This window comes from Notothenia coriiceps, unplaced genomic scaffold (assembly GCF_000735185.1).
Source record: "Notothenia coriiceps isolate Sejong01 unplaced genomic scaffold, NC01 NC01_scaffold00030215, whole genome shotgun sequence".
Classification (NCBI taxonomy): Eukaryota; Metazoa; Chordata; class Actinopteri; order Perciformes; family Nototheniidae; genus Notothenia; species Notothenia coriiceps.
The window spans coordinates 665,093-689,030 of NW_011362916.1; the positions used below are offsets into that span (position 1 = coordinate 665,093).

Sequence of the window (23,938 nt, forward strand, 5' to 3'; positions counted from 1 at the left end):
AATGACAATAAATGAAAATGTAAAACAAAAAGGCGTTCATGAAAATGTTTCCAAAAAATGAATAAAATGATTTTTGACCACTTTGTTGTTCAGATATATCACATATTTGTAACTAAATGATACATGAATTGAAACAAAACACGGTATAAACTGAAGAGTGAGTCCCGTGAGGTTCATGTATTTTTTTTTAACTCCGCCGGGAAACTGCTCTCATGTCAAGAAGCATCAGATGAGTGCATGCACTGCATCGTCCAATCAGTGAGCGATATACAGTAAGGGGCTGGGCGAGTGTCTGAGGATTTCATCGGAGGATGGTCTGATGGTTCCTCGGTTATCGCTCCTCCATTATCGCTCCTCAGTCCTCCAGCAAAAATAAGGCCATTGGGAGGCTACTCAAGATGGCGCAGACAAATCAACTTCCGGTGAGACCGAGATCGAGGAGCGAGGAAATGAAAAATAAGAGAAGTGAGAAGGGCTGGTGTGTCCGGGCCTTAATGTTTGGCATGACAACGTTTAGTCAAATTTAGATTCTTGTTCGCAACCACTGCTTTAAATGACACATTTAAGGATCAGACATTCACGAGTGGGGTATTTTCATCTTGATATGTTAAAAGAAAAAGTGAAAATTATTTTTTAAGCTTGTGTTAACCACAGATCTTATTTCAGGTAACTAAACAAAAAGATGTTTAAAAAAGAGACAAGCAGTCGGAAGTGGTAAAATGCTAACTCGTTTCTGGGTTTTTGGACTCAATCCTGCACGACTATATTACATGGGTTAGCATGCATAGGTGTTGACCGTACAATAACACCCAAAGGCATCTTATGAATACAGAGCTTTCTGTAAGGACGTACCTTGAACGGATAATTAATATGGACTGTACCTGGCAGATTTCCTTGATAGCAGACTGACACAGCTCGTCGAAACTTGTCTGTACCACCTCGTCACTTTTTCTTATGGCTGCAATTTCAAGGCAGCAGACCAAGACTTTTTCCTCTTCACTGGCCTGCAAAAAAACACAGTAAATGTCCTGTAAAGAGGAAAGCATTTACCTGCTGCTACTGGATCCCGTAACTTTGCTCTTGGTTTGATCTGCAGATAACTAACAGAATACAAACTAGAAAAGGCCACTCTGTAATTGTCACTCCTGGATCTCTTATAGTCAATGGCAGCTAAAATAAGAAAGAGTGATTTTTCACTTTGTAGTCTTGTATTGTGCCTTATTTAAGTGGATTATATAGCATATCAGGTATAGAATGAATCGTATGGTCCACTTCCAGATGACACCAAACCTTTTTCCGAATTAAAGTTTTTGAGACTAAAAAACAACCCTTTTTTTTGTGCATAAAGTCATAAAATACACAAACAAAATTAGGCTGAGGGTACATTATTATAAGAGATAATCTGTGGACATACAGATACTCAAAATATTGTTCCCACAGGCTTACACATGGTTATGTCTACTACTGTCTACTATGAATAATAATGTCTATTTTACTCTGATCAATAAATGATCACCTTAGAAATCCTCTTCTTCAGGTCTTTTTTCAGAGTCAACCTCCAACTGGATGAAACTTCTTCAAGAGAACATTCCACCTTCAGCAGCGAGTCCCACATCTGATCATTAGGAAAATCAAACAACATTTTTTCAGGAAAGAAAACAGGGTTTATCAAGTTCATTTTTCACCTTTACAGCATTTATTTTTGTTTCACTTTATCTGTTCGCTGCAAACTGCATACAAGAAAGAAGCAAACTGAATAATTAATTTAAATACTTTCCAATATTATTTTTAATGTTTACCTCAATTTCCTTTGGATAGCTGAGTGTTTTAGACTCATGCTTCAAAAGGGGTTTGTGCAGCAATGCATCTCTCCACTCAATGACTCTCTGCTGCACGGATTGTAGAGCCTCCAAGAGTTTCTTATTTGAGGTCTCAAACTCATCTTCCGAGGACTGAAAGGCACAAAATAAACCATGAATTAAAGTTACTACTCCAAAATAAGGCATTCAGAGCGCGTTTTAAGGAAATGATTACCTCTTTCTTCAGTTTAACATCCATCATGTCTGCCAATTTCAACACCAGCTGGTAGGAGAGAACTGCAGCGTGGTACGACTGGACGAGTTGCGTTATTGCACATGTGTTTGTCAACACACTGATGCAGCTCGAGAAGACCAGCTTTATATTACCAGATTCAATCATTCTACAGACACAAAACACAAGTTACAGTGAGCAAAACAACGCTAGAATGCATCATGGGAAATATTTCAGCTCTTACCTTTCCTTCTCTTTGTCTACCTTCAGCAGTAAATGGGTCAGGATTTTCTGAGTGCTCTGCTTGCAGAAAATAAAATATTACAAAGCATTATTTTGCTGTTATAACAACAGTATTTGGAGTCTTAAATATGTAAATTTATTTGATTTGTTCACCTCTGCTCTCTCGTTATCCCTTGACTCTACACATCTTCGCAGTCTGTACAGCAGACTCTGGATCAGGTGCTCTGCAGGTATTCCCGTCATGTCTGAAAGTTCCGGAAGATCCTCAAATGCGACCAGAGATAACCAGCTCACCAGAAGCAGAGGCATCTCCTCAGCCTTTTTTAGGTGTGCCTGGATCAAACCCAGCATTTTCCTGTGAACAAGTTAAGTGTTTTTTAAATTAAAAAGGCATCATCTGTTTTAGGAAAGTAAGGATGCTTTGAGACACACTCACTTCCTTTTGTCAGGGTGGGACTGTATGTTCTCCCTGAACTGTCTGTAATAGACTCTTTCAAGTCCTGACCAGTTGTCCTCCTCCACAGACGGACCCACTTTGGTTGCGTCCGCTCCCGGCTGTCTGAGCCTGAAGAGCAGAGGAAGGAGCAGGACGAGCTCTGACACCATGGACTGAGCACAGCGGTTCATCAGAGCCAACAGCACACTGAAGGGAGGACAGAGAAGTGGGAGAATTAGGGATGAGGCAAAATCCATTCATGTAACAATTTCATCTGAATCGATTCACAACTTCCTTTTTTTTTAAACGTTCCTTTCTACCAAAGAACCAAACCTTTGCTGTTCAAAAAGCTCTTTATTTTTCTCATACTGCCTGTGCTGCAGCCCCTCTTTTCACCCTCGGTCTGAAACCAGAGCCCAGTCTGCTCTAATTGGTTAGCTGGATTGCTTTGTTGTGATCAATTCGGTCAACCGAATAGAGATGTCCCTTCCCTTAACCTATCATGTGCAATGTGTTGGAGCACTAGCCAATAGAAGTGTGAGTGTTACTTAGTGATGTCACTATGTTATAGAAGTAAACAAAGGACTCCAATTGAGGCGTTTCAGGCAGGGGGTGAGAGAAACTCCCTCTCGAGTGATTTCAGCCATTTATATGCACTAAAACCTATATAACACACTACAGGAAAGGAACAAAAACCTAAAAAGCACAATAGGGACTCTTTAAAAAGTGTTATTTTGCCAACAATTTTAAGCCTAATTGTTTGGGAATTGATAAATACTAAAAACGTTTTTTAAATATTTTTTATTCATGAAAGTTTAGCATGAATAAAAATGTGACCTTTTTTTATGTTTGCCTATGGGGTAACATTTTTTCGAAATCCCTTGATATATCTTACTTTAAATTCCTAAAATCGAATATGTTCTTTTCTCTGCTTTCATGCAGTAATGGGCCACCCCCCTCTATGAGTAGATCCTGAAATTAAGACTTCTATGTACTGAATCCAGAAATAATTTTAAATAGGGAACCGATGTTAAAGAGAGTAGGCTATATACTGTATACAGTATTTCAGATAGTGTAATGAGTCATGGAAGTTATGGAAGATAGTTGACAGAAACCAAGTAAATTGACCTCTATTTTGTCGAACTACTTGACACTTTTTCCAGACTTACAATTGTGGATTTTGGAAATAACTTAGCAACTCGTCCAGGTGTTTCTTGTCCATCGATGTCTCTGAGGACACGAGGAGACACAGCTCAGCCAATCCTTTCACTCTGAGGCTGATGTTACACTTTAGGGAAACCATGAACACAGACAGGCCCTGAATGAGAGGACTGCTGCTCCTCCAGCTGCCGGGGACTTTCTCCTTCGGCTCTCCTTTTAGAATCTGAACCAATGTGTCCTCAATCAGCTCAGATGTCTGGGAATAAAATAAATGTGATTAGAGGCAGACAATTTGTGGTAAAGTATAATAAATACTGTGATTTATATTCTTCTTGTTCAACCAACCTTGATCATTGGTGGTTGTGAATGGCCTGGAAATGCCATCCTTGTGTGTGCAGAACCGAGACTCTCCATAAAATGCGACAAGCTGCCACACAACCTCTCAGTGCTCTGTTTGTCAGATGGGTTCCATTTCTGGAAGATGCTATTCAGCAGAGTCCCCGCTGAGGCCTGCCAGGCTTCTGATACCGCAACACTTTTTGATCTGTGTAAACCGATCATCTGAAGGCCAGACTCCCAAAAACTTTGCCCGTCATGACGAAAAATGAAGCCTTCATAAAGGTGCAGCTCTAGATAGATCACAGGTAGGTTCTTGTTCAAGAAGAAAATGTATAGATATGTGTTAGAATGCTAGAGCTAAATGGTTTCTTGCCTTACCTTTAATGTTTGTGTTGAATGGGATATGAACGTGTCTTTTAGTGATTCCTGTCTTTATGTCTTTGGATCGTTGCTTCACACCATACCAATACGCCCAGAACTCGCCTCTTGTCAATTCCCGCTCTTCAACGGAAAAACTTGCTTCCACCAGATATCCTCCCTGTTGTAGTCCACTACACAGAACATATTGAAACATCTGTTGGGACATCTTTACTGAAGATACAAAACTGCAGTGAAGGCTGAATATCAGAACAATTGTCTTCATGGCAACGGTGTGCACTGGATAATGCTCTTGATAATCAAGGTAAATGTTATCAAGTCATATTAATAATGTGGCCATGTAGAAGCAACTCATGGTTAACACTTTGATTAACACTGACTCTCAAGAGGCTAAATGCATCCCTGTCTACAGCAGCTGAGCAATAACTGTACTCTGTTACAAGTAAAAGTCATCAATTAAAGATTTCGCTTGTTTAAAACTACAAGAGCATCCCTAGCAAAATGCACTAAAAAAATCGCTTCCAGATTGTTTAATACTGAGCCATAGAGGACCAGAAATATGTTTTTTTAAAACAAACAAAGTGCTTTTTATTATTATTATTGAGATTAAATGTTTTTTTAACAACTCCACCCTGATTAATCAGCACAACAAGTGAAAACACTTTTGAGGGTATGTGGGGCCTTTAATGTTTAACAATGCATCACATTTAAAATAAGAAAAACGTTTTGAAATTAAAATCTAAATTGGCTTCAATTGTCTGTCCTATAAATAAGGGAAAAGTTGAGTTTGTGTTGTGCGGTTAACTGAATGATAAAAATGGTGCCGTTAGATTGAGAAAAAAAACAGTTTGTTGACCACAGTAAAAATAACCATTTTGAAAAGCTTAACGCCAACAAATAGAGATAAAAGAAAGAAAACATGTTGGAAATGATTTGATCTATCTTTTTTCAAGCCTTTTGACTTTAAGACCGACCACACTAATCAAGATATTCTACAAATAATATTTCACTAATTATATCCTTGTAGCCTGATCTTTAGCTGCTACAGTGCATATGGGCTTGCTTTTTAATTTATTTGAATGTTCATGTGATAAAAAAAGATTGAAGATGTATCTATTTGATACAGGCCTACTTGTAACTATGGCAGTGAAATAACTGCAGTAAAGTAAACAGTACAGTATTTTGTGTATTGAAGTAGAAAGTAGAAACACATGAATATACTTAAGCAAGACTCAAGTACAGTACACAAGTACAGTTACGGTTACCCACAGTTTAAAGGGGAACATGGGAGAAACCTCAGGGAGAGCAACAGAGGAGGGATACCTCTCCCAGGACAGACAGACGTACAATAGATGCCGTGTGTAAATTGAAAAGATAATACATTTACAACATACAGTATTAACACCCTCAAATGAAATTTGAGTAAAAACTTAAATTACAATTCTATGATTCTTGAATGATTTGCAGATTAAAAAGTGAATACTCACACAAAGTGCGTAATCTTAAAGGGTGTTTGCCCTTCATCATAACACATCATAAGCGTGTCTTGTTCTTGGTTGAATCTAAACTTTTCTTCCAGCACTGCGTAGATGTGAACGGTGAACATGGGAGCAGTGGGTGGATATCTCACTGGGCTTCGATCCCTGTGGAGAAGGGAGAATACACGTTAACTATCCCACCAACAACCACAGTATCAGATGTTGCTGCTTGTGCCTGTCTTACCGTGTGCTTTGGGGTGTTTTTGTGTTTTTATCCGCTGCTTTGGAGGCTTCCACATTGGACTGTTTCTGACTCCCACCCTCTCCAGACACTACTTTGGCCCATGACTTGGGTTTGGCAGAGGGATTCTCCTCTTTAGACTTTGACTCCTTCTCAGGGTTTTGCTTCTCGGTTGACTCTGATGCTGCTTTGTCATTGCCTTTGTTTGCATTTTGCTTTAACTGAGTCTGAACAGTGTTTTGCATTTTGACTTCTGGCGTGTCTTGTTTCTTCTCCTCCGTCTCAGGTTGAGTCTTCTCATCGTCTTGTTTTGTCTCAGAGAAGTCGGTCTGTGTTTCCTGGTCGCTGTGACAAACAACAGGAGTTTGTGTGTATTTAGTTGTATCTTTTGGCTTCTTCGTCTCCGTCTCAGGTTGAGTCTTCTCATCGTCTTGTTTTGCCTCAGGGAAGTCGGTCTGTGTTTCCTGGTCGCTGTGACAAACAACAGGAGTTTGTGTGTATTTAGTTGTATCTTTTGGCTTCTTCGTCTCCGTCTCAGGTTGAGTCTTCTCATCGTCTTGTTTTGCCTCAGAGAAGTCGGTCTGTGTTTCCTGGTCGTTCTGACAAACAATGGGAGTTTGAGTGTGAGCTTGCACCATCTTAGCATCCCCGTGGCTTTGTTCTTCCACAGTCTGAACTTTGTCTTCCGCTTGTGGATCCACATGTTGCGTTTCTACGGGCCGAGTCTCCTCAGTTTGGCTGCTTGTTCCTACAACCTCCATCTCACCTTTATCTGTGTCTTCATTTTCAGAATCTGCATCTTTCTTTACACTGGAGGTGCTCTTTTGTGTTTTCTGATTCTTCTTTTTCCTCCTCTCTTTGTCTTTGACCTTCTTGTTGTGGTATCCTGGCCTTTGTTCCTGGAATACACATCAAAAATAAAGATTTGCTTTTATTTTATCAAACGGTCACTCAAATAATGTGTGGGATTTCTTCCTATGACTGCATTCCTACCTTATTTCATTGATGTGAGGAAAATATTGTTTTAGGAATATCCTGTTTTGGGCAATTTACATCTTTCTAATTGTGTAAATAGATGCTGAACGCAGCAGAGCTTCACGCAACTCCACTAATCAGAACAAAAGGTGAAAACACCTGTGAGGGTACATGGGGCCTGTAACAATCATTACATGTGATGAACTGAGCACATTATGCATGTACAAATACTTAGTTACTAGGGATTATGGTATTTATTTATTTTTACATTCCAAGCTTTTATTGAGGTTTACATATAAAGCTTCAAATGTCTTTCCTCATATTTTAAGATGTTATCACCCTAAAAATATAATAGGGAAATGTAGTTGTTGTTGTTACTGTGGTCAATTGAATGTTGTGCTTTTAGATTGGTGGTAGGTAATAGCTAAGAGCTGCATACCTCTCTTTGTGTGAAAAATGTGAAAATGGAAAACAGCATACCTTATTTCTTTTCTTGCGTTTTTTGGTTGCATCATCCTCCCCTCGCTGGGATCCAGAGGTGCTGGGGACGTTTCCTGCTCCCCCCTCCATCTGTAGGGACTTTCTGAAGGGAGTCCCTGTTCCCCTGATGTCTGTCTATGAATATAAACATCTCAGTTACATCCTCCATGTCTCTCTGGGACACTTACTATTCAAGTTGAGTCAGTTAGATAACTGTCAGTTAGGGAGTGGCAAGAAGAGAAATGCTGACACTGAAGATTACAAATGCACCTCTTCGTTAGAATTAATCATTTATACAACTAAAATAAACAAATATGTCATCTAGTCTGTTATATAACACCACAAGGGCTATAAATACCAAGTATGTTATCAATACAATGAATACATTATAAATCAATAAAAACATAAATGTCAGCTGACTGACTGATTTGTATTTCTCTGAGCTAATTTTAGGCCGTTGACGATTCATTAAGATACAAAAAGGGTTATTAAATCATAATTCAATTCAATACATTAAATCCCTGTTTATAGTGCATAACCTATATCCAGTGAAGGAATGTAACTAAGTACACTCAAGTACACACAAGCTACTTAATTCTTTTTACTGACAACATTTTTTAGTTACTAGCTACTTTGCAGATTTATATTCTTAATACAACATATCATTCAACTAATACATTATTAAATATTATGATACCCCCAGTAGTGTATAAAGTAATGCATTAAAGGTGGGGTATGTAATTATGGAGAAACCAGTTCGTGTGCGCTAGAATTTGAAACTATGCAGTCGAAAAATCTGCCTCTTCCTTCAGACTTCCTTACAGAGCCCCTCCTCCAACACACACGAACGCGTACATGACCAATGAGGGCACGAGATAAGTTTGTGCACACTGAGACTGCCAAGGCACACGTAGGGCATCCAGTTATTTTAGCCGGGCAGGCTCAGATGATTGGTCGTGCTTTTTACAGCGCCACGGCTTCCACAGATGACATTTTTTAAATGTATTTATTGTCAAAGCATTTAATATATTCATTGCTATCGGGATGTTAAGAGCATTCCATGGAATATGACAAAAAGTGTTTCTGAAATAAATTACATACCCCCAGGGCAGTATCCAGGATTTCCTAAATACCGAGGTCCAAATATGTTAGGGGGGTTCGGGGGACACCCCCCGAGATTTTTTGGATTTTCCTGATCTAGTTAGGTGCTTTTTAAGTCCTGTGGGGGGTCACACATTGGATAATATATTGATTTCAAACCATGTCAGTGGGCTGACAATGTCAGCATAAAATAATTTATGCTGACATTGTCAGCCCACTGACATGGTTTGAAATCAATATATTATCCAATGTGTGACCCCCCACAGGACTTAAAAAGCACCTAACTAGATCAGGNCGTTGTGGGTCTTTATAAGTGTTTATATTTGTTTATATGTCTTTGACATTACTTGTTATTGATAATAATAAAGTTTTTGAAGAATAAATGTCTTTGAAGTTGTAAAGATTAGACACGACCTGTGTTTAGTACGTGCTAACCAACAACACCCGCAGGGGATAAGTAGAGTTTAGCGGAAGTCCCCTCGAGGAGGGAGAAGCGCCCTCGGTTCAGGAGGACCGAGGGGGGGGTAAAGCTTGTGCACCAAATCTTACAATTGAAAACTCACTTAAATCCTCTTTTAATGTCTGCGTTTACTGTTGTGATATCATTTTATTGTGTGAATTAACATAAAACAGCAAAAGGAAGGTTTTCGGACTTTCTTTTGTCAATACCTTAGTTTTATCGTGTTCGTAGAGTTGTCAAATGGTCACGTACTTTTGGTTACAAAAACGGACGGTAACAGAAGCGAAATTGTGTGTTAAATACGCCGAGCCATTAGCCGACTGTCCGGGCCGGTCCCCGTGGCGGAAAAAAAAAAAAAAAAAAATTTCGCCGGGGGGGGAGGGGTGAAAAAACCGTCGTGGACTCGGTTTTACTGAAGGGCGCGATACTGCCACTGCTGGGGTGAAAATAAGTAAGTTTGTAAAGCTTTTCCTACCGAAAGACGTACGAACGCCTGTTCTTTCGGGTTTGTTGAGTGCAAGTGGCTCCTAGTTTGGAGGTTTGGGAAAGCTCCCCGATGTTCTTGCTTCACTCATCTGGATGTTCTAACTTCCGAATGCTACTATTGCTTGCCTCATTAATTTGTCTTAACCTCCGCCTTTCACACACACACAACACACACACACACTTCTCTCTCTACACTAATTTTTATCGGGGTAACGACAAATGTTATTTATTTGTAACTTACACAAATTAAACTTATCCTTCCCAAATGGCATCACCGTCCAACACACACTTCGTCTTACATATTCTGTACGGGTTATAAATTTTTTAAAAAAGATAGAAAAAGCGTTGAAAAGCCATATAAAAACGTTGAAGGTGGCGGCGCTGCATTCTTTACGCTACTTACGTTGCTATGGTTACGATGGCGATGCCGGCGCGGTATTTGCAATGTTCATATTGATATTTTTTTAACTCTGGCTTTGTGATAACAAATATGGCAAAACGAAAACAGCCATGCCTCGCAGCTTTTGGATTCACAAGCAAAGAAGCAAAGGAGTCTAATAATGACAACGTGAACGGAAAACAACTTTTAGTTGGCCGGCTGTAAGCGGCGTTAGGGTCGAGTTTGACAGCTCCTCACCGAGTTGAGTAAAGTTGGTTTCAGATTTTACGGATCAATAACTCATGAACAAAACGTTGTTCAGAAAAAAAGTACGTCTCCTAAGTACTGTGGTAAGGTTGACAACGAACTACAATCAAATTTTGATTTAAAAAAAAAAGCCAATACGTGCTGTCCTCCAAACTGGACACATTACATTGGTCTCTATCCACAGCCGGAGAAGAAACGAGTGCTCAGGGACCATCTGCAAAGTGCTACTCCGAAAAAAGAGAATACAATAATATTCAATCACTTCACATTTATACAGTATATTTTTACCAAACTCACTACACACATCAATAGTCTCCTGTTGCTCATACTACAGCAGAGAGTTTGGAAGAATGTGCTTTTGAATAATTTTGGGGAATATTTCTAATGTAACATCTTCAATAAACATGGCATCATCTTCAATAACGTTACTATTATACAGTATAAATATTCACCAAAATTGATTTTGAGTCTTGAAAATGTGCTTTCCAGATCATTGAGAAATGTCTTGTGTCTAATGAACATGTTTTGCATATTTATTTATGAATTCTGGATTTTAAAAAGAGCGATGGATGAGATATAATGGTAATCATTCTAGTCTCTTTTCTCAAGCCTTTTTTCATCACACACATATATTTTTTTTTTTTAAACATACAACCCATATTTTAAAACATGTCTGGAGGGGTGTATGTATCAATGGAGAGATTAGCAAATACTTCAAGAACAAAACAGACCGAAATTTAGATAATGCACAAATAAATACTTTGTTTATTTTATATAAAAAATGCTTGCCATTACATTGCATTAATCCAGAACACAGTTAACATAGATTTGGAAGCTTTTGTTACATTAACTTGTTATACCATGAAAACAGTATGGCCTTAGTATAAATAAATACTGATGTTGTTTTATTTATTTATTTATTTTTTTTATATATATATATATATATATTGTGTGTAGGCTATTCTCTTTCTAATAGTGTTTTATTTGTTTGTCTCTATCTTCACTTTTGCTGTAACAATGTACATTTATCTTCTGTGGGAAGAATAAAGGTATTCTGATTCTGAAATCGTATACTCATATTTTGAAGTCCACCTCCTCTGCTTCCGGTCACCCTGACGGAGCTTGCACGCGGACGGAGTGACGCAGCGACAGAGGGGGGCGCGCATCCATCTGATTCGCTTCCTGAAGCAGTCACGTGCAGAGCCCTAGTCACGTGGTATCGACAGGCAGCGAGGCTTCGTTTGTCATCGATGACGTCACTGGCCCAAAACGACATAGATATTATGCAAAACGATACAAGCTTCACAAAAAGCTTCGGGGATTACTCGACACACACTCCGAAGCCTTGGCGCAATACGTAACATCACTAGACAGAACACTTCTCCCCGGTCAGCGTCAACAACTCTTCTAATTTATTACTTATTCAGTAAGTAAGTCCATGTTGACACCTTGTTGTCCTGCGAGGGTGTATGGGTAACGCTATGTTATCATGACATGTTGTTATTGTTATTGTTAGCATTTAGTGAGTTAGCAGTTCAAAGTACACATGTTAACACTACTCATATCTGTCACAGTAATGCTGTTATATCAGTGCTGCCCTGCTGTGAAGTCTCTTAAGAACCTCACAACACTATTCTTTTATTACTTTAGTAAAAGTACAAACACTGTTAGAAGTTAAAGTCCTGTAAGGTTTAGTTTAGTTTATTGGTTTAGTTTTCAGGGACCATGTACAAAAAGAACATACATCTCAAAGAGATAAGATGCTTTGTACCAGATTATAGCAGTTTGCTCATTTCCATCTGCAGTCCATGGGCAGATCAACACAAAATACAGCACATAGGCTACAATTCAAATCTCAGATATAAGTAAAGAAAAGAACAACATTATCTTAGAAAATATGGTGGAATAGAAGAAAGTGGCATAACATGACAATACTCAGGTAAAATACACGGGTAGCCTGGCTGTGTCCAAAGTTCAAAGAGACATTGTAGTCATTTTGAAAAGTGTATTTCAAGTTGTGGTTTTATAGAAAGTAACTTAAGATACTACTTAAGTACGTACTTGAGTACACCCTGTACTTCCTTGAAGTCAATGAGTTAAATATCCTTAATTGAGACACTTAGCATCCACACAACATGCCATGGTGAGGTTGTCTTGGTATTTCAGAAACACTTTTTGTCAGTATTCCATTGACGCATGCTCTTACTCCGATGCAATGAATACATGAAATGCTTTGACCATGGTACATTAAAAAAATGTATCTCTGGAAGCCGTCAGTACTGTTAAAAGCAAGACCATCATCTGAGCGGCCGGACAACATATTCTGGATGGCCTACTGCCTGTCAGCTTCCATCTGTGCACAAACTTATCTCGTTGCCCTCAGTTGGTCATGTGCTTCGTGTGTCTGGAGGAGGGGCTTGTAGGAGCGAGTGGCAGATTTTTTCGGTGCATGTTTTTCAAATTCTAGGCACTCAAGCTGGTTTCTCCAAATGACCTACCCACCTTTGAATGTTCCAGCGGGCGAACACGCGCGGGTGGGGAGCCCCCTGGCGACAGATGGGGCGTCAAGGGTTCTTAGTGAAACCTAAAAGTATTGCAAAGTCATGGCGCACTCTCCTGTTAATACTCCTGTTTGTACACAAGGGCAAAGGAGGATAAAGGAGTCCGGTGAGGTACATTGTATAAGTGGGTAAATGCACAAATGTATTTTAGTTGGGATCACTTTTTAAGTTGTGTTGCCTGGCACCCACAAGAGCCCAATGATTAATCCAAGGAATATGTTTGGTGTGTTTTGTTTTTTAACCGTTGTAGATGTTAAAATTTCCCTTGAACAGCTGTATCTCCCTCTGAGAGGCCTGTTCCTGTCGACCTTCAGCTGTGGGGACACTGATTCTGACATTGTTATCTGAACTCTCCTCCTCTCTCTGGATCAGGACTCACCAATGGGAGTGGTTGAGTTTCACAGCACTTCAAGAGGTATGATAATAAGGTTGCACAATACTCAAACTTTTATCCAAATCGGAAACACGGGGGACCAGTGGCGATATCCAATTGTAGTAAGCGCAATATAATAATTGATGCTTTTTTTGAAAATGTATCATTACCTATAGATAGGAAGAATTGTCCCCCTTACTCAAATATTTACATCTATTATTCTCATGGTGGCAAATTCTGCACACAAGTTTGGTTCTATGGGAACGCGTTATCATAGGTTCACACTGCCTTGTAGCACTTCGGGATTTGACTTCAAATTGAGTGCTGTTACAATGAAACCCATCCTTATATTAGCAAAATAGGGCCTTTTGANAGTTAAACAATGTAAGGATGCATTGCTCATGATTAACAATGTGCAAATAACAGCTACCATAGAGCAATGCCCATACAGCTGCCAGCCTGATGTGCTTAACACTCATTCATAGGCTAACTCACCAGTGAGCAGAAAGCAGTGGTTTCTATATGAACAATACAAATTACAAATAACCTTTCACAAACAGATATTTCATAACTGCTTACAGTAAGGAAGACATTTAAACTATTGTCTCACAGGCTGCTGTAAACTAAACACCACTCTCTCTGACAGAACACCTCACTGAGTGATTTAACTCATATGTCTCACTTTCAGGTTTCTCTTTTCAGCCGCAGACCCCACGTCGCCTCTTTATGTGCGTCGCTAAGTTCCTCGAACTACTTGTGTACTTTAAAGCGGCTCGGCATCGTTAACAATTTGCGAGCGATTTTTCAAGTTGACCGTCTGTAGTATATAGTGCCGCGCACATATACCATCAGGACGTTACTGAAGGGGTGAGGCTGCGGAGTGATACTGTGTGTATGCAAGTCCGCATCTAGGACGGATCTATGTATCATGGTTGTAGACCTGTTAAGTAATAAAGATACCTCATACAAAGGTCTACGGATACCTTATTACTCTCCATGACCTGCGGTCAACTATATAGCATAAATGACTATTACACCGTCTTTCTTGAACAATCCGAAGTGTTGCCAAACGTTTGATTTGTAGGTATTTTTCGGTGCGCTGTGTTTCTCTTTCTCAACTTCCGTGTGTGTTGATAACTGAGACTCTCGGCCTCCGTAGTGGAGAAGCAAATATCAAAGATCGTCTCTGCTGAGCGTTGACAAGATGAGGGGATTTTATATGAATGAATCGTTTTTTTACCGATGCAAGGACGCTACGCAATCGATGCATCGCGAGTTCAACCCAAACTGTAGCCGATGTGCACTCTTTCAACCGGTGCACTCGCATCTTGAACGTTTATGCCTGTGCACTGATGCGAATCGGTGAATCTTAACATCTCTAGTATACTTAGCTTATGTCTAATGTAACTATGATTTGTTATCCCCATTTTTTCCAGATCAATCAATAAAACAATGACCGTCTGTCTAATCCGTTGTGTTGATCTTCTATCCTTGAACTTTAGCCAGATACATATTCTTCAATCCTCCATGACATGCTGTGGGTTAAACAAACAATTCACCAATTCATGGTGTGATGTGTTGACCATGTAAAGGTAGCCACCAAATTAAGGTGACAGGGGAAAAATATTAAATATAATGTAAAGTAATGCAGTCAGGTATCTGAGTAGCCTCTCTCAATGAGCACAAATTAATTTACAGACCATCCATATGTGTTTCTGAAAGACCTCTGCACATTCCACTTATTCTGTGTTCTCTGAGATTTCAAGAATTAAGTTGCAATTCTTCAGAAACAAAGGCCATAATAAACAGACCCGGCGTCATGGGGCCATGGGGCCGGGCCCGCCCATCCAGGATTTGGGCCCGCAGTTTTAATCAGGGCTGAATACAACATTTTAATTGTTTTATTATTATTTTTATGGTTGTTATTTGTAGGGCTCTGTCCTAATATTTATTTTTGTTTTAAACTATGTTGAAAGATTAGTTTAATATCATTTTTTTATTTTGCTATGAAATTCTGAATGAAAGGCTGCGTGCGAGACTGGTTTTTCGCTGGGTTGAGTCGTGTGGGTTTTTGAGTGAGATGCGGCGCAGCAGCCTGTCAGTTTACTCTTGCTAGGTTAGTTTGGCTATTATCATTTATATTTATCTGCAACAATGGATATCAGGAAGTGGTTCATGAAAGGAATATGGTAACTCAGCGCCAGATGCAGGCACATTAGAAGACATCAATTACGTTACCAACGAGCTAGCAAGCCAGCCAGGGACAAGGGAGGCTGGCAATCAATTATATTTTGAAGAGAAATTGACTCTCAAGCCGGTTCTCTCACACAGGGCCGTATTCAGGATTTCCTAAATACCGAGGTCCAAATATGTTAGGGGGGTTCGGGGGATTATCATGATCTAGTTAGGTGCTTTTTAAGTCCTGTGGGGGGTCACACAATGGATAATATATTGATTTCAAACCATGTCAGTGGGCTCACAATGTCAGCATAAATTATTTTTGAAAGTGTAATGCATAAGAATCAGTTGATTGTTACTATTAATGATCTGGACATGCAGAAGAGGCTAAAATGATCACAAAACATTGTCAACATTCATTTTCCATGTCTCTCTCCTTTCCATAACCTGCAGCCTCTCTTCCATCTTCTTTAGTCTCTCTGTCTTCTTCCTGTTCATTACTCTCTCTGTCCTCTACTATTTCTCTTTGTTCAATCTCTCCCTCGTTGTTCACTTTTTGCTCCTTCTCACTTGTCGCTCCTGCCAGTGAATTAAAAGCAATTAAGCCATTTAGTTCATTTCACTTGTTTGCATTCTTTTTTGTATTTAAATCTGTTTTGTTTGATTCTCAAAAGGGAACAAATATTACCGAGGTCCGGAACTCGGTGACCTCAATGGTGGATACGGCCATGCATACCCCACCTTTAAATGCGCCATTCTGCAGGAGTACGTTTGATACTTAAAGTATAATGCTAATGTTTTTTTACTTTTACTTGGCTACAATTTGGAATACAGGATCTTAACCTGTAACTGAGTTACACCTCTGCCTATGTCAGGTACATATTTGGATTACCTGTGAAAACTGCACAAAATGTAGCTATATTGCACAAGTGAAGCAGTTTATATAAGGCTAATGACATGTCATATATTTATGCTATGTTTACTTACCTTTTCAGTAAGAGGTTGGTACGGCCTGTCACATGATATCTCGGAAAACAACTTGTGAAGAACTGTTGAGGAAATGTTGTTTTTATATCTGCTGCAACCTCCCTAGTTTTCACTTCAAGGGAGGATCGCGAAATTACTCGACTACTTTAAGTTTGCGGTTTCCCTTTGACGTAAACTCTATCTAAGCCAACGTGCTAATTCGCAAAACCTATTTCAACATATTAATCATTTTTAAAACACTTATGTTGAAAAAATCGCCAATTAAAACACTGTATTCATTCGTGATTTACTAACAATTTCTCGACAGTCCCTAATGCAGAAGCCTGGGTTTCAGTTTCATTTCTCTCTGAATCTCATCAAACAAGAAACTTATGCTGCGTTCATTTACTCGGTAGTGTCTTTCACTTCAGGATATGGGCAGTTTAGAAACCTATGATTTTTCAGGTTTCAATGCTTTAGGTTTTATGTTCTTTTTAAAGTAAAATCTAAACGCATATATTTTATAATACCAGAGGTTGAATGTAAATACATTACTTAAGTATTGCATTACAGTACACACTTGAGGTAAATGTGCAGCTATTTACATTAGAAAGTCCATTGAATACTACTTTACAATATATTGCTTCTAGTAGGTATATTGTTCATGTTATAATCATGTTATTGTTTTACTTTTGCAGCACTTGTTTTTATTTCTATTTGTATTTAATGCCTATTGTTGGCCCAACCATACAGCAAGTTTGAACTACTACTTAGAAGCTGTTGTGTTTTTAAACAATTGTCCGTTTTCCTCAATTATAACTGCCAATTATTTTCTGCAATTTCCTGTCACCAGATTGCACATAAATAGATTGTGTCAAATCAACCACTATCATGCCACATTCTTACACCTACCAACACAGTTATACACTATTTCACAGATGAATGCAACAGTAATAATTGCCCAACGATTTATAAATGGGTAATTTTTTGCAAAATGTGTACTTTTAATAGGCTACTTGCTAATTTATGATGGTCTTTGCTAAAATTGTAAGTAAATCCGTTGTTATGGATAACTTTTACAATTTGCATTAGTCCAGACTTTTTCTTCAATGTAAGGTTTAGTGAAATTTGGACTATTTAAAAATCGACATAAAAAATGCTTATTCGATAGAAACAGATAAAATACAAAGCATGTCCAAAACAAGTTATTTTGCTAGAAACCAGGCTACTAGTAAGATGAAGAACAAACATTAAAATAATGAGTATATCAAACATGATAACTGGAGGGTTGTTGTGTTAATGGAACACTGGTTGTTGACATGAGGAAAATACTTTTGAAAAGTTGTTTTCTATAACCAGATACATTTGCTGGATGATGACAGGTGAAATAATATGTAAATATATAAGATATATCACTGTAGTGAAAAGGCTGAAGAGTAACTGTATCATTTCAAATGGTTGATTCAGTTAACAGTTTGCAGAGCCATCTTGTGGTAAAAAAAATATATACAACAGTATATAAATACAAAAACACCTCTTTATGCAGGAAGTTTATCAGACAGTCCAATGAGAAAAGATGAGCAATAGGAATAAATACATTAAAAAGTCATATTGGTTTCCTCCGCCCCCCCCCCCAAAATACTAGAAAGTTCAACACGAAAATAAAAACGTGTTATAGGCAGTGTGTAAACTGTAAATCTAACAGTTTCACTTGATCTCTTTAGGGTTTTGTATCAGGATTTATTTCCTGTGTTACAATTTAAACATGGGATGTAATTGCAGCAATGAAAAATAGTTTCCAAACATTCGAGTGTTAGGCCTAAAATGAGATGGAAATAACCTCACCTGTAGATAAAAATGTATCCGTCAGTTTCCTAAATTCCCTGACTTTAGCAGAAAGAGATAATTGAACTGGTTTGGAGGCTAAGAGCAATATCCTGCATCAAACATAACATTGCTCCCCACCAGGCATGAGGCTGTGTCTCAAAGCGTCATCATCCTTAATTCGAACTCTCAAGCTGCAGGTTTCTTGATTCTCCGAACGACCACCCTCCTCCTCCTGCCTTGACCCCCAGCATTGAAGCCTGCAGCCCCCCCCTCCCCTGGCTGCCACCCCTGGGGTCTGGCTTCACCTCGGGGCTGTGAAGGCTTCCTTCCTGAGCGCACGTCGTCCACAAAGCCCTCCACTCCCTCAAACTTGACGGTGAGCTCAGAGAGGCGCTCCTTCAGGGCGTTGAACTCCCCGTACAGATCTCCCAGAGCGTCTGACAGCGGCTGGATCCTGAGGGAGGGGAATTCACTTTTATTACTTACAATAAAAGCTATTTTCACCCGCAATGAGGAAGTGAGAGGAACATATAAATAGAATACAATCACATTATTATAACAAAATGGGCCGCTTTCACAGACATGCAAGAGTTCCCAACATCTTTCCAACATTGTAGCAAGACACAATATTTTGTAGTGGATTTTCTGTCATCTTTTTATTGTTCTTTTGTGTCTGTTTGTAGTTGTAACATACAGTATCTCTCTGGTTTTGTGTATATATATATATATATATATATATTGGTAATTCTGTGTCTCTTTTGATAATTGTTGTGCCTTTTTGTGTTCATTTTATGTCTCTTTTCAGTCGTTTTGCATCTCAATCTGGTCATTTGTATCTATTGTCTTGTGTCAATTTGTTGTGGTCAATTTTTTTTATGAGTGAATTTGTGTCTTTGAGTACATTGCCTGTCTTTTTTGAGTCTTTTGTCATCATTGTGTGTCATCTATGTGGTTTTCTTGTGTTTCTTTCTTGTCATTGTGGTTATCCTTTGAGTCATTATGTGGTGTTCTTGTGTCCATTTGTAGGTATTTTATGTCTCTTTAAGGTCATTTTTATCTGTTCTTGGTTGTCACTTTGAGGGACATTTTGCAGGTGAAGGCCAGCAGTCCCCTTTGGGCCCCTGCTCGGTGGGCCCCTTCATTAACCCACCCATGCATCCTGGTTAAATGAAAACAGATTGGTCCTCACCGTCCATAGTCGGGCAGCACGGTGCTGTGGTCGTGCAGCAGCAGATCTTTGACCTGCGTCATGATGGCGTATTTCCAGTTGTCTAACACCAGCGTGAGGTTGGAACATGCTTTGGTGTTCACTTTCTCCGCTGCACACGCAAAGAACCACAGTGAAACACAAACCAACACAAATTATGATCATTAAATAACGTGCTTTTTGAATATGTTTGCTTGTGAAATTATTCAAAAGTAATTATTCAAATAATCCTCCGTAGTGGAAAAAGCACTTGAATCAAATATCTAATTATAAAAAGTTACCCAATGCATTATGGGTAAAAGCTCTGTATCCAGTTATTGAAAGTAGAACAATAGAAAGAAAAACACATAAAGAAAAGAAATAAGGAACATTAAAAGAAAATATATCATAGAAGGGAAAAAACATAACATAAGATAGAAGTATAAATTGTTATGTGTAAAATCTAATGAATCATCTGCAACTCTGGATATCAGTGATTTGCAGGTAAAATACATCTGGCTTTAGTGGGTTGAATTGAAAGGGTGATTTTCAGTTGGGATGTTAAAAAGACATCTGTATTATATTTAAAAAACAACATTAAAATAATAATATTAACGATAATAAAATAGTGGTCAACATTCCCGCATAGAATGCAATACAAACTGCTTAACATAAAAGGCAATAATTAGAAACAATTAATCACGGGTAAATACCATAAAATAGGATGCATTTCAATATAAAAAGAAAATATGAATATCTAGGAAACTTTATTTTTAGGAGAAAGCATTGTTATAAATATGTCTTAGGTTGCGTCAGAATTAGAGTCCTATATAATTACATTACATTACATTGCATTTAGCTGACGCTTTTATCCAAAGCGACTTACAATAAGTGCGTTCGACCAACAAAGTACAAACTTGAAGAAAACAGAATCATATAAGTACATCAGGTTTCATAGAGCTAGCAAGTGCTACTCAACTGGCTTTAGATAAGCCAGTTCTTTATTAGTATACAAGTGCTTTGTTAATAGTTCTATCGCTCGAAGTGGAGTCGAAAGAGATGAGTTTTCAGTCTGCGCCGGAAGATGTGTAAGCTTTCTACTGTCCTGATTTCAATGGGGAGCTCATTCCACCATTTTGGAGCCAGGATAGCAAACCCACGTGTTTTTGCTGATGGGAACTTGGGTCCCCCTCGCAGTGCGGGTGCAGCGAGCTGTTTGGCTGATGCAGAGCGGAGTGCACGCGCTGGGGTGTACGGTTTAATCATGTCCTGGATGTAGGAAGGGCCAGATCCATTCGCAGCATGGTACGCAAGTACCATTGTCTTGAAGTGGATTCTAGCAGTTACCGGAAGCCAGTGAAGGGAGCGTCGTGGTGTGGGAGAATTTAGGAAGGTTGAAGACCAAACGAGTCGCTGCATTCAGGATGAGCTGCAGAGGTCGGATGGCACATGCAGGTAGACCAGCCAGGAGGGAGTTGCAGTAATCTAGGCCAGAGATGACGAAAGCCTGCACCAGAACCTGCGTCGCTTTCTGGGTCAGCTGGGAACGTATTCTCCTGATGTTGTAAAGGGTGTATCTGCAACAGCGGGTTGTAGCAGCTATATTTGCAGTGAAGGACAGTTTGTTATCTACTGTAGGGTCACACCTAGATTCCTTGCAGTCTGAGTCGGGGAAACAATCGAGGTGCCGATATTGATTGTTAGGTCAAGAGTGGGACAATCTTTTCCCGGAAAGAAAAGCAGTTCAGTCTTGTCAAGGTTGAGCTTGAGGTGGTGAGCAGACATCCACTGAGAGATGTCAGCTAGGCAAGCAGAGATGCGTGCGACGACCTGGGTCTCAGAGCGGGGAAAGGACAGAATTAATTGGGTGTCGTCAGCGTAGCAGTGGTATGAAAAACCATGCGGGCTAATGACTGATCCAAGCGAGTTTGTGTACAAGGAGAAGAGGAGGGGACCAAGAACAGAGCCCTGAGGGACCCCTGTAGTTAATTGACAAGGGTCGGACTCGGACCCTCTCCAAGTTACCCTGTAGGTGCGGTCTTTGAGGTATGAGGTGAGGAGGGAAAGTGCAGACCCTGAAACTCCAAATTCTTGCAGAGTGCGAAGGAGGATCTGATGATTCACCGTGTCGAATGCAGCAGACAGGTCCAAAAGGATGATATATAATATAACATAATATTAATAACTAAAAATGACAAAAACCACCAGACTCAGTTTCTTCCCACAGGCCATAAGAAAATCAAACACCTGAGCTTGCTCTATTTCTATTATTGTTTTTAATATTTATTTTTGTATGTTTTGTAATTGCACTGTTGAGGAACTTGCGATCTCAGTTTTTAATACATGACATAACTACACCGTAGCATGTCATGACAATAACATCTTTGAGTCTTGAATCTAACCGGACAGCGTTACCTTAAATATCTTTAAAATGTCTATTTAGGAGCGGCCACACATTAAAATAGTCAATGCAATACTGTTAAAACATAGTAACATAAACATGAGTTTAAAGCACTTTGCGTCAAGTTTAAGAAATGTTTTCACCACGAGAGATTAAGGAATAAAATATGTTAAATTAAAATGATAAAAACTGAAATCTCTAAAACAATATGTGATAGTAAATGTACTTTATTCCTCACCTTCATTTCTGAAATCCCACTCCGGTCTCCCACTTATTTTCTTTATCTGAGCGGCACATAGAGCCACCGATAAGACGAGCAGAACTCCAGCAGTCTTCATCCTTAAACACACACACGTTTATTTAACTATGAAAAAAAACTGCATAATAATATTAGACATCCACAACTCCAGAGCTCAAAGTAAAAATGATGTGGAGAACCTACCTGCAGTGGCAGTCCAAAACGAAGTAATGAAGTACAAGAGGATGGAGGGTATATTCTCTGCAGAGGGGGAGGGTCTTCTTCAGTCTCCCCATCAGACTGGGCATCATAAATGAGGATCCACTTCAAAGTCTGCCTCAAACCTGTTCCTTCAGTCTGTTTCCTATCAGAACTCTCCTTCACTCCTAGTTTCAGCAACATTCATCATTTGTCAACACTTTATAAGACTGAGGGTATTTGATGTCTCTTTGTGATCATTTTGCATCTTGTCATAGTCATAATTTGCCTCTAGTCGAGTGAGACAATGCAGAACATGTCCAGATAAAAGACAGGAAAATGTATCTACAGTGTAGAAAGCTGCAATATGATCTGCAGAGGTGCTGGAAGTTTTACGGTCACGTCTAACTTACACATTCCTGTCCTTCATCTGTTATCCATCTGCAGCCCTGTGTGTGATGTCCAGGATCACCTCCACTGGACTCCACCTGATCACTAGTAAAACATCTGTTATGGCAGATTCACTTACAGGGAACTCTTCATGTACCCTGGAAACGATCAAACATTTACAGAGTATTGCGGTTGTGATAAAACGGCCATATGTGCACTTCAGGGGCTGCAGTAGCCTGTAATGTGTTCAAAGTGATTTCCCCTTGTTTGACTGATAAAAGAACGCTTTGTTCATTCTTTTTACGGATTCAAAATTATTCAACTAAACTGATAGAGATTATTGTGAACCATTACAATTTGTCAACTTAAATAAAGAAAAATACAAGTTAAATTGTCTGATTCCGTCTTCATAAATGTGATTACTTGTGAACAAAACAAGACATTTGAAGCCGTTAACTTGGACTGATTGCCATTGACATGTTATAGGCCAAAATAAGAATTGAGAAAATAATTTAACAAAGTGTTAGATGTTTGTAGATCGTAGAAGCACAACATAACACTCATTCAAAATGGTGGTACAAAAATACCAACTCGTTTTAAGGTAATTTAAAAACATTTTTATGTCCATCTGAGATCACTGATTTGTACAAATATTTATTTTGGTCACAATTCTTATTTTTCTAAGAATTGTGATCATCCTTTTTCAAGTATTTATTTTATGTCTTTTGATTTGATTGTCGTTCACTGATTGGTTATTTTCTACTTATTAAATGTGCTTCTTGTTGTCATTTAATCAAACTTACATGTTCCGAGGCATGCCTGTATGCTGCAGCATTAAGACTTCCCTTTAATAGAACAAAGTTATTTGTCCATAAATCATAAAAAAAGTCTTCATTTAAATGATGCCTTATTTTTTTACTTTTCCGATTGACATTAACAAATCAAAGACATTACCAGCAATACGAATTTGTTGTTGTTTTTTTATTATCATTTTGTTTCAAATCCAGGTCAACAGCATATAACTTTCTGTGTCCTCGGTCAGGACCGGCTGTAAGACCAGAGCATGCTCGCTCAGCAAACGGCCCGGATCAATACAAAAGGAAAAGGTCACCGCCGTCCGTTAGCATGACATCAGAGAAATCGCTCTTAAAAACTCACACGGGAG

At 39.0% G+C, this 23,938-nt stretch overlaps 3 protein-coding genes across 4 annotated transcripts in view; all 3 read right to left on the reverse strand.

The window, feature by feature from the left end:
- Positions 1-4,335: 4,335 nt before the first annotated feature.
- Positions 4,336-16,632, reverse strand: LOC104959386 (eukaryotic translation initiation factor 5B-like). The gene is made up of 6 exons (XM_010787271.1): positions 16,555-16,632; positions 7,763-7,897; positions 6,311-7,206; positions 6,076-6,231; positions 4,589-4,761; positions 4,336-4,454 (listed from the first exon to the last, which is right to left on the reverse strand). The coding sequence occupies exons 2-6, from the start codon at positions 7,850-7,852 to the stop codon at positions 4,429-4,431; spliced, it is 1,341 nt and encodes a 446-aa protein (XP_010785573.1). The 5' UTR covers positions 7,853-7,897; positions 16,555-16,632; the 3' UTR covers positions 4,336-4,428.
- Positions 16,633-18,070: 1,438 nt separating this feature from the next.
- On the reverse strand, positions 18,071-23,080 carry LOC104959403 (uncharacterized). 2 transcript variants are annotated; one of them, XM_010787293.1, is made up of 5 exons: positions 22,797-22,817; positions 22,390-22,571; positions 22,186-22,286; positions 19,550-19,679; positions 18,071-18,814 (listed from the first exon to the last, which is right to left on the reverse strand). In XM_010787293.1, the coding sequence occupies exons 2-5, from the start codon at positions 22,494-22,496 to the stop codon at positions 18,547-18,549; spliced, it is 606 nt and encodes a 201-aa protein (XP_010785595.1). In that variant the 5' UTR covers positions 22,497-22,571; positions 22,797-22,817; the 3' UTR covers positions 18,071-18,546. The 2 variants fall into 2 exon arrangements, with proteins under 2 accessions (XP_010785595.1, XP_010785594.1); XM_010787292.1 differs by having other exon boundaries at positions 22,390-23,080.
- Positions 23,081-23,733: 653 nt separating this feature from the next.
- The window catches only part of nploc4 (NPL4 homolog, ubiquitin recognition factor), a 19,423-nt gene continuing 19,218 nt past the window's right edge, over positions 23,734-23,938 (reverse strand). The window contains exon 17 of the mRNA XM_010787294.1: positions 23,734-23,938. This exon is cut by the window's right edge and continues 2,430 nt beyond it. The gene's annotated coding sequence lies outside the window, so the exon portion shown is untranslated.

Bases quoted from the DNA above. Each gene is read 5' to 3' on its own strand.
- LOC104959386 (XM_010787271.1), bottom strand. From the start codon at position 7,852: ATGGAGGGGGGAGCAGGAAACGTCCCCAGCACCTCTGGATCCCAGCGA. The intron at 7,207-7,762 runs GTATGCTGTTTT...TGTGTATTCCAG, and splicing joins AACGCAAGAAAAGAAATAAG to GAACAAAGGCCAGGATACCA. The intron at 4,762-6,075 runs GTGAGTATTCAC...TGTTCTGTGTAG, and splicing joins TTTAAGATTACGCACTTTGT to TGGACTACAACAGGGAGGAT.
- LOC104959403 (XM_010787292.1), bottom strand. From the start codon at position 22,496: ATGATGCCCAGTCTGATGGGGAGACTGAAGAAGACCCTCCCCCTCTGC. The intron at 22,287-22,389 runs GTAGGTTCTCCA...TGTGTGTTTAAG, and splicing joins GTTTTGGACTGCCACTGCAG to GATGAAGACTGCTGGAGTTC. The intron at 19,680-22,185 runs GTGAGGAATAAA...TTGCGTGTGCAG, and splicing joins GTGGGATTTCAGAAATGAAG to CGGAGAAAGTGAACACCAAA.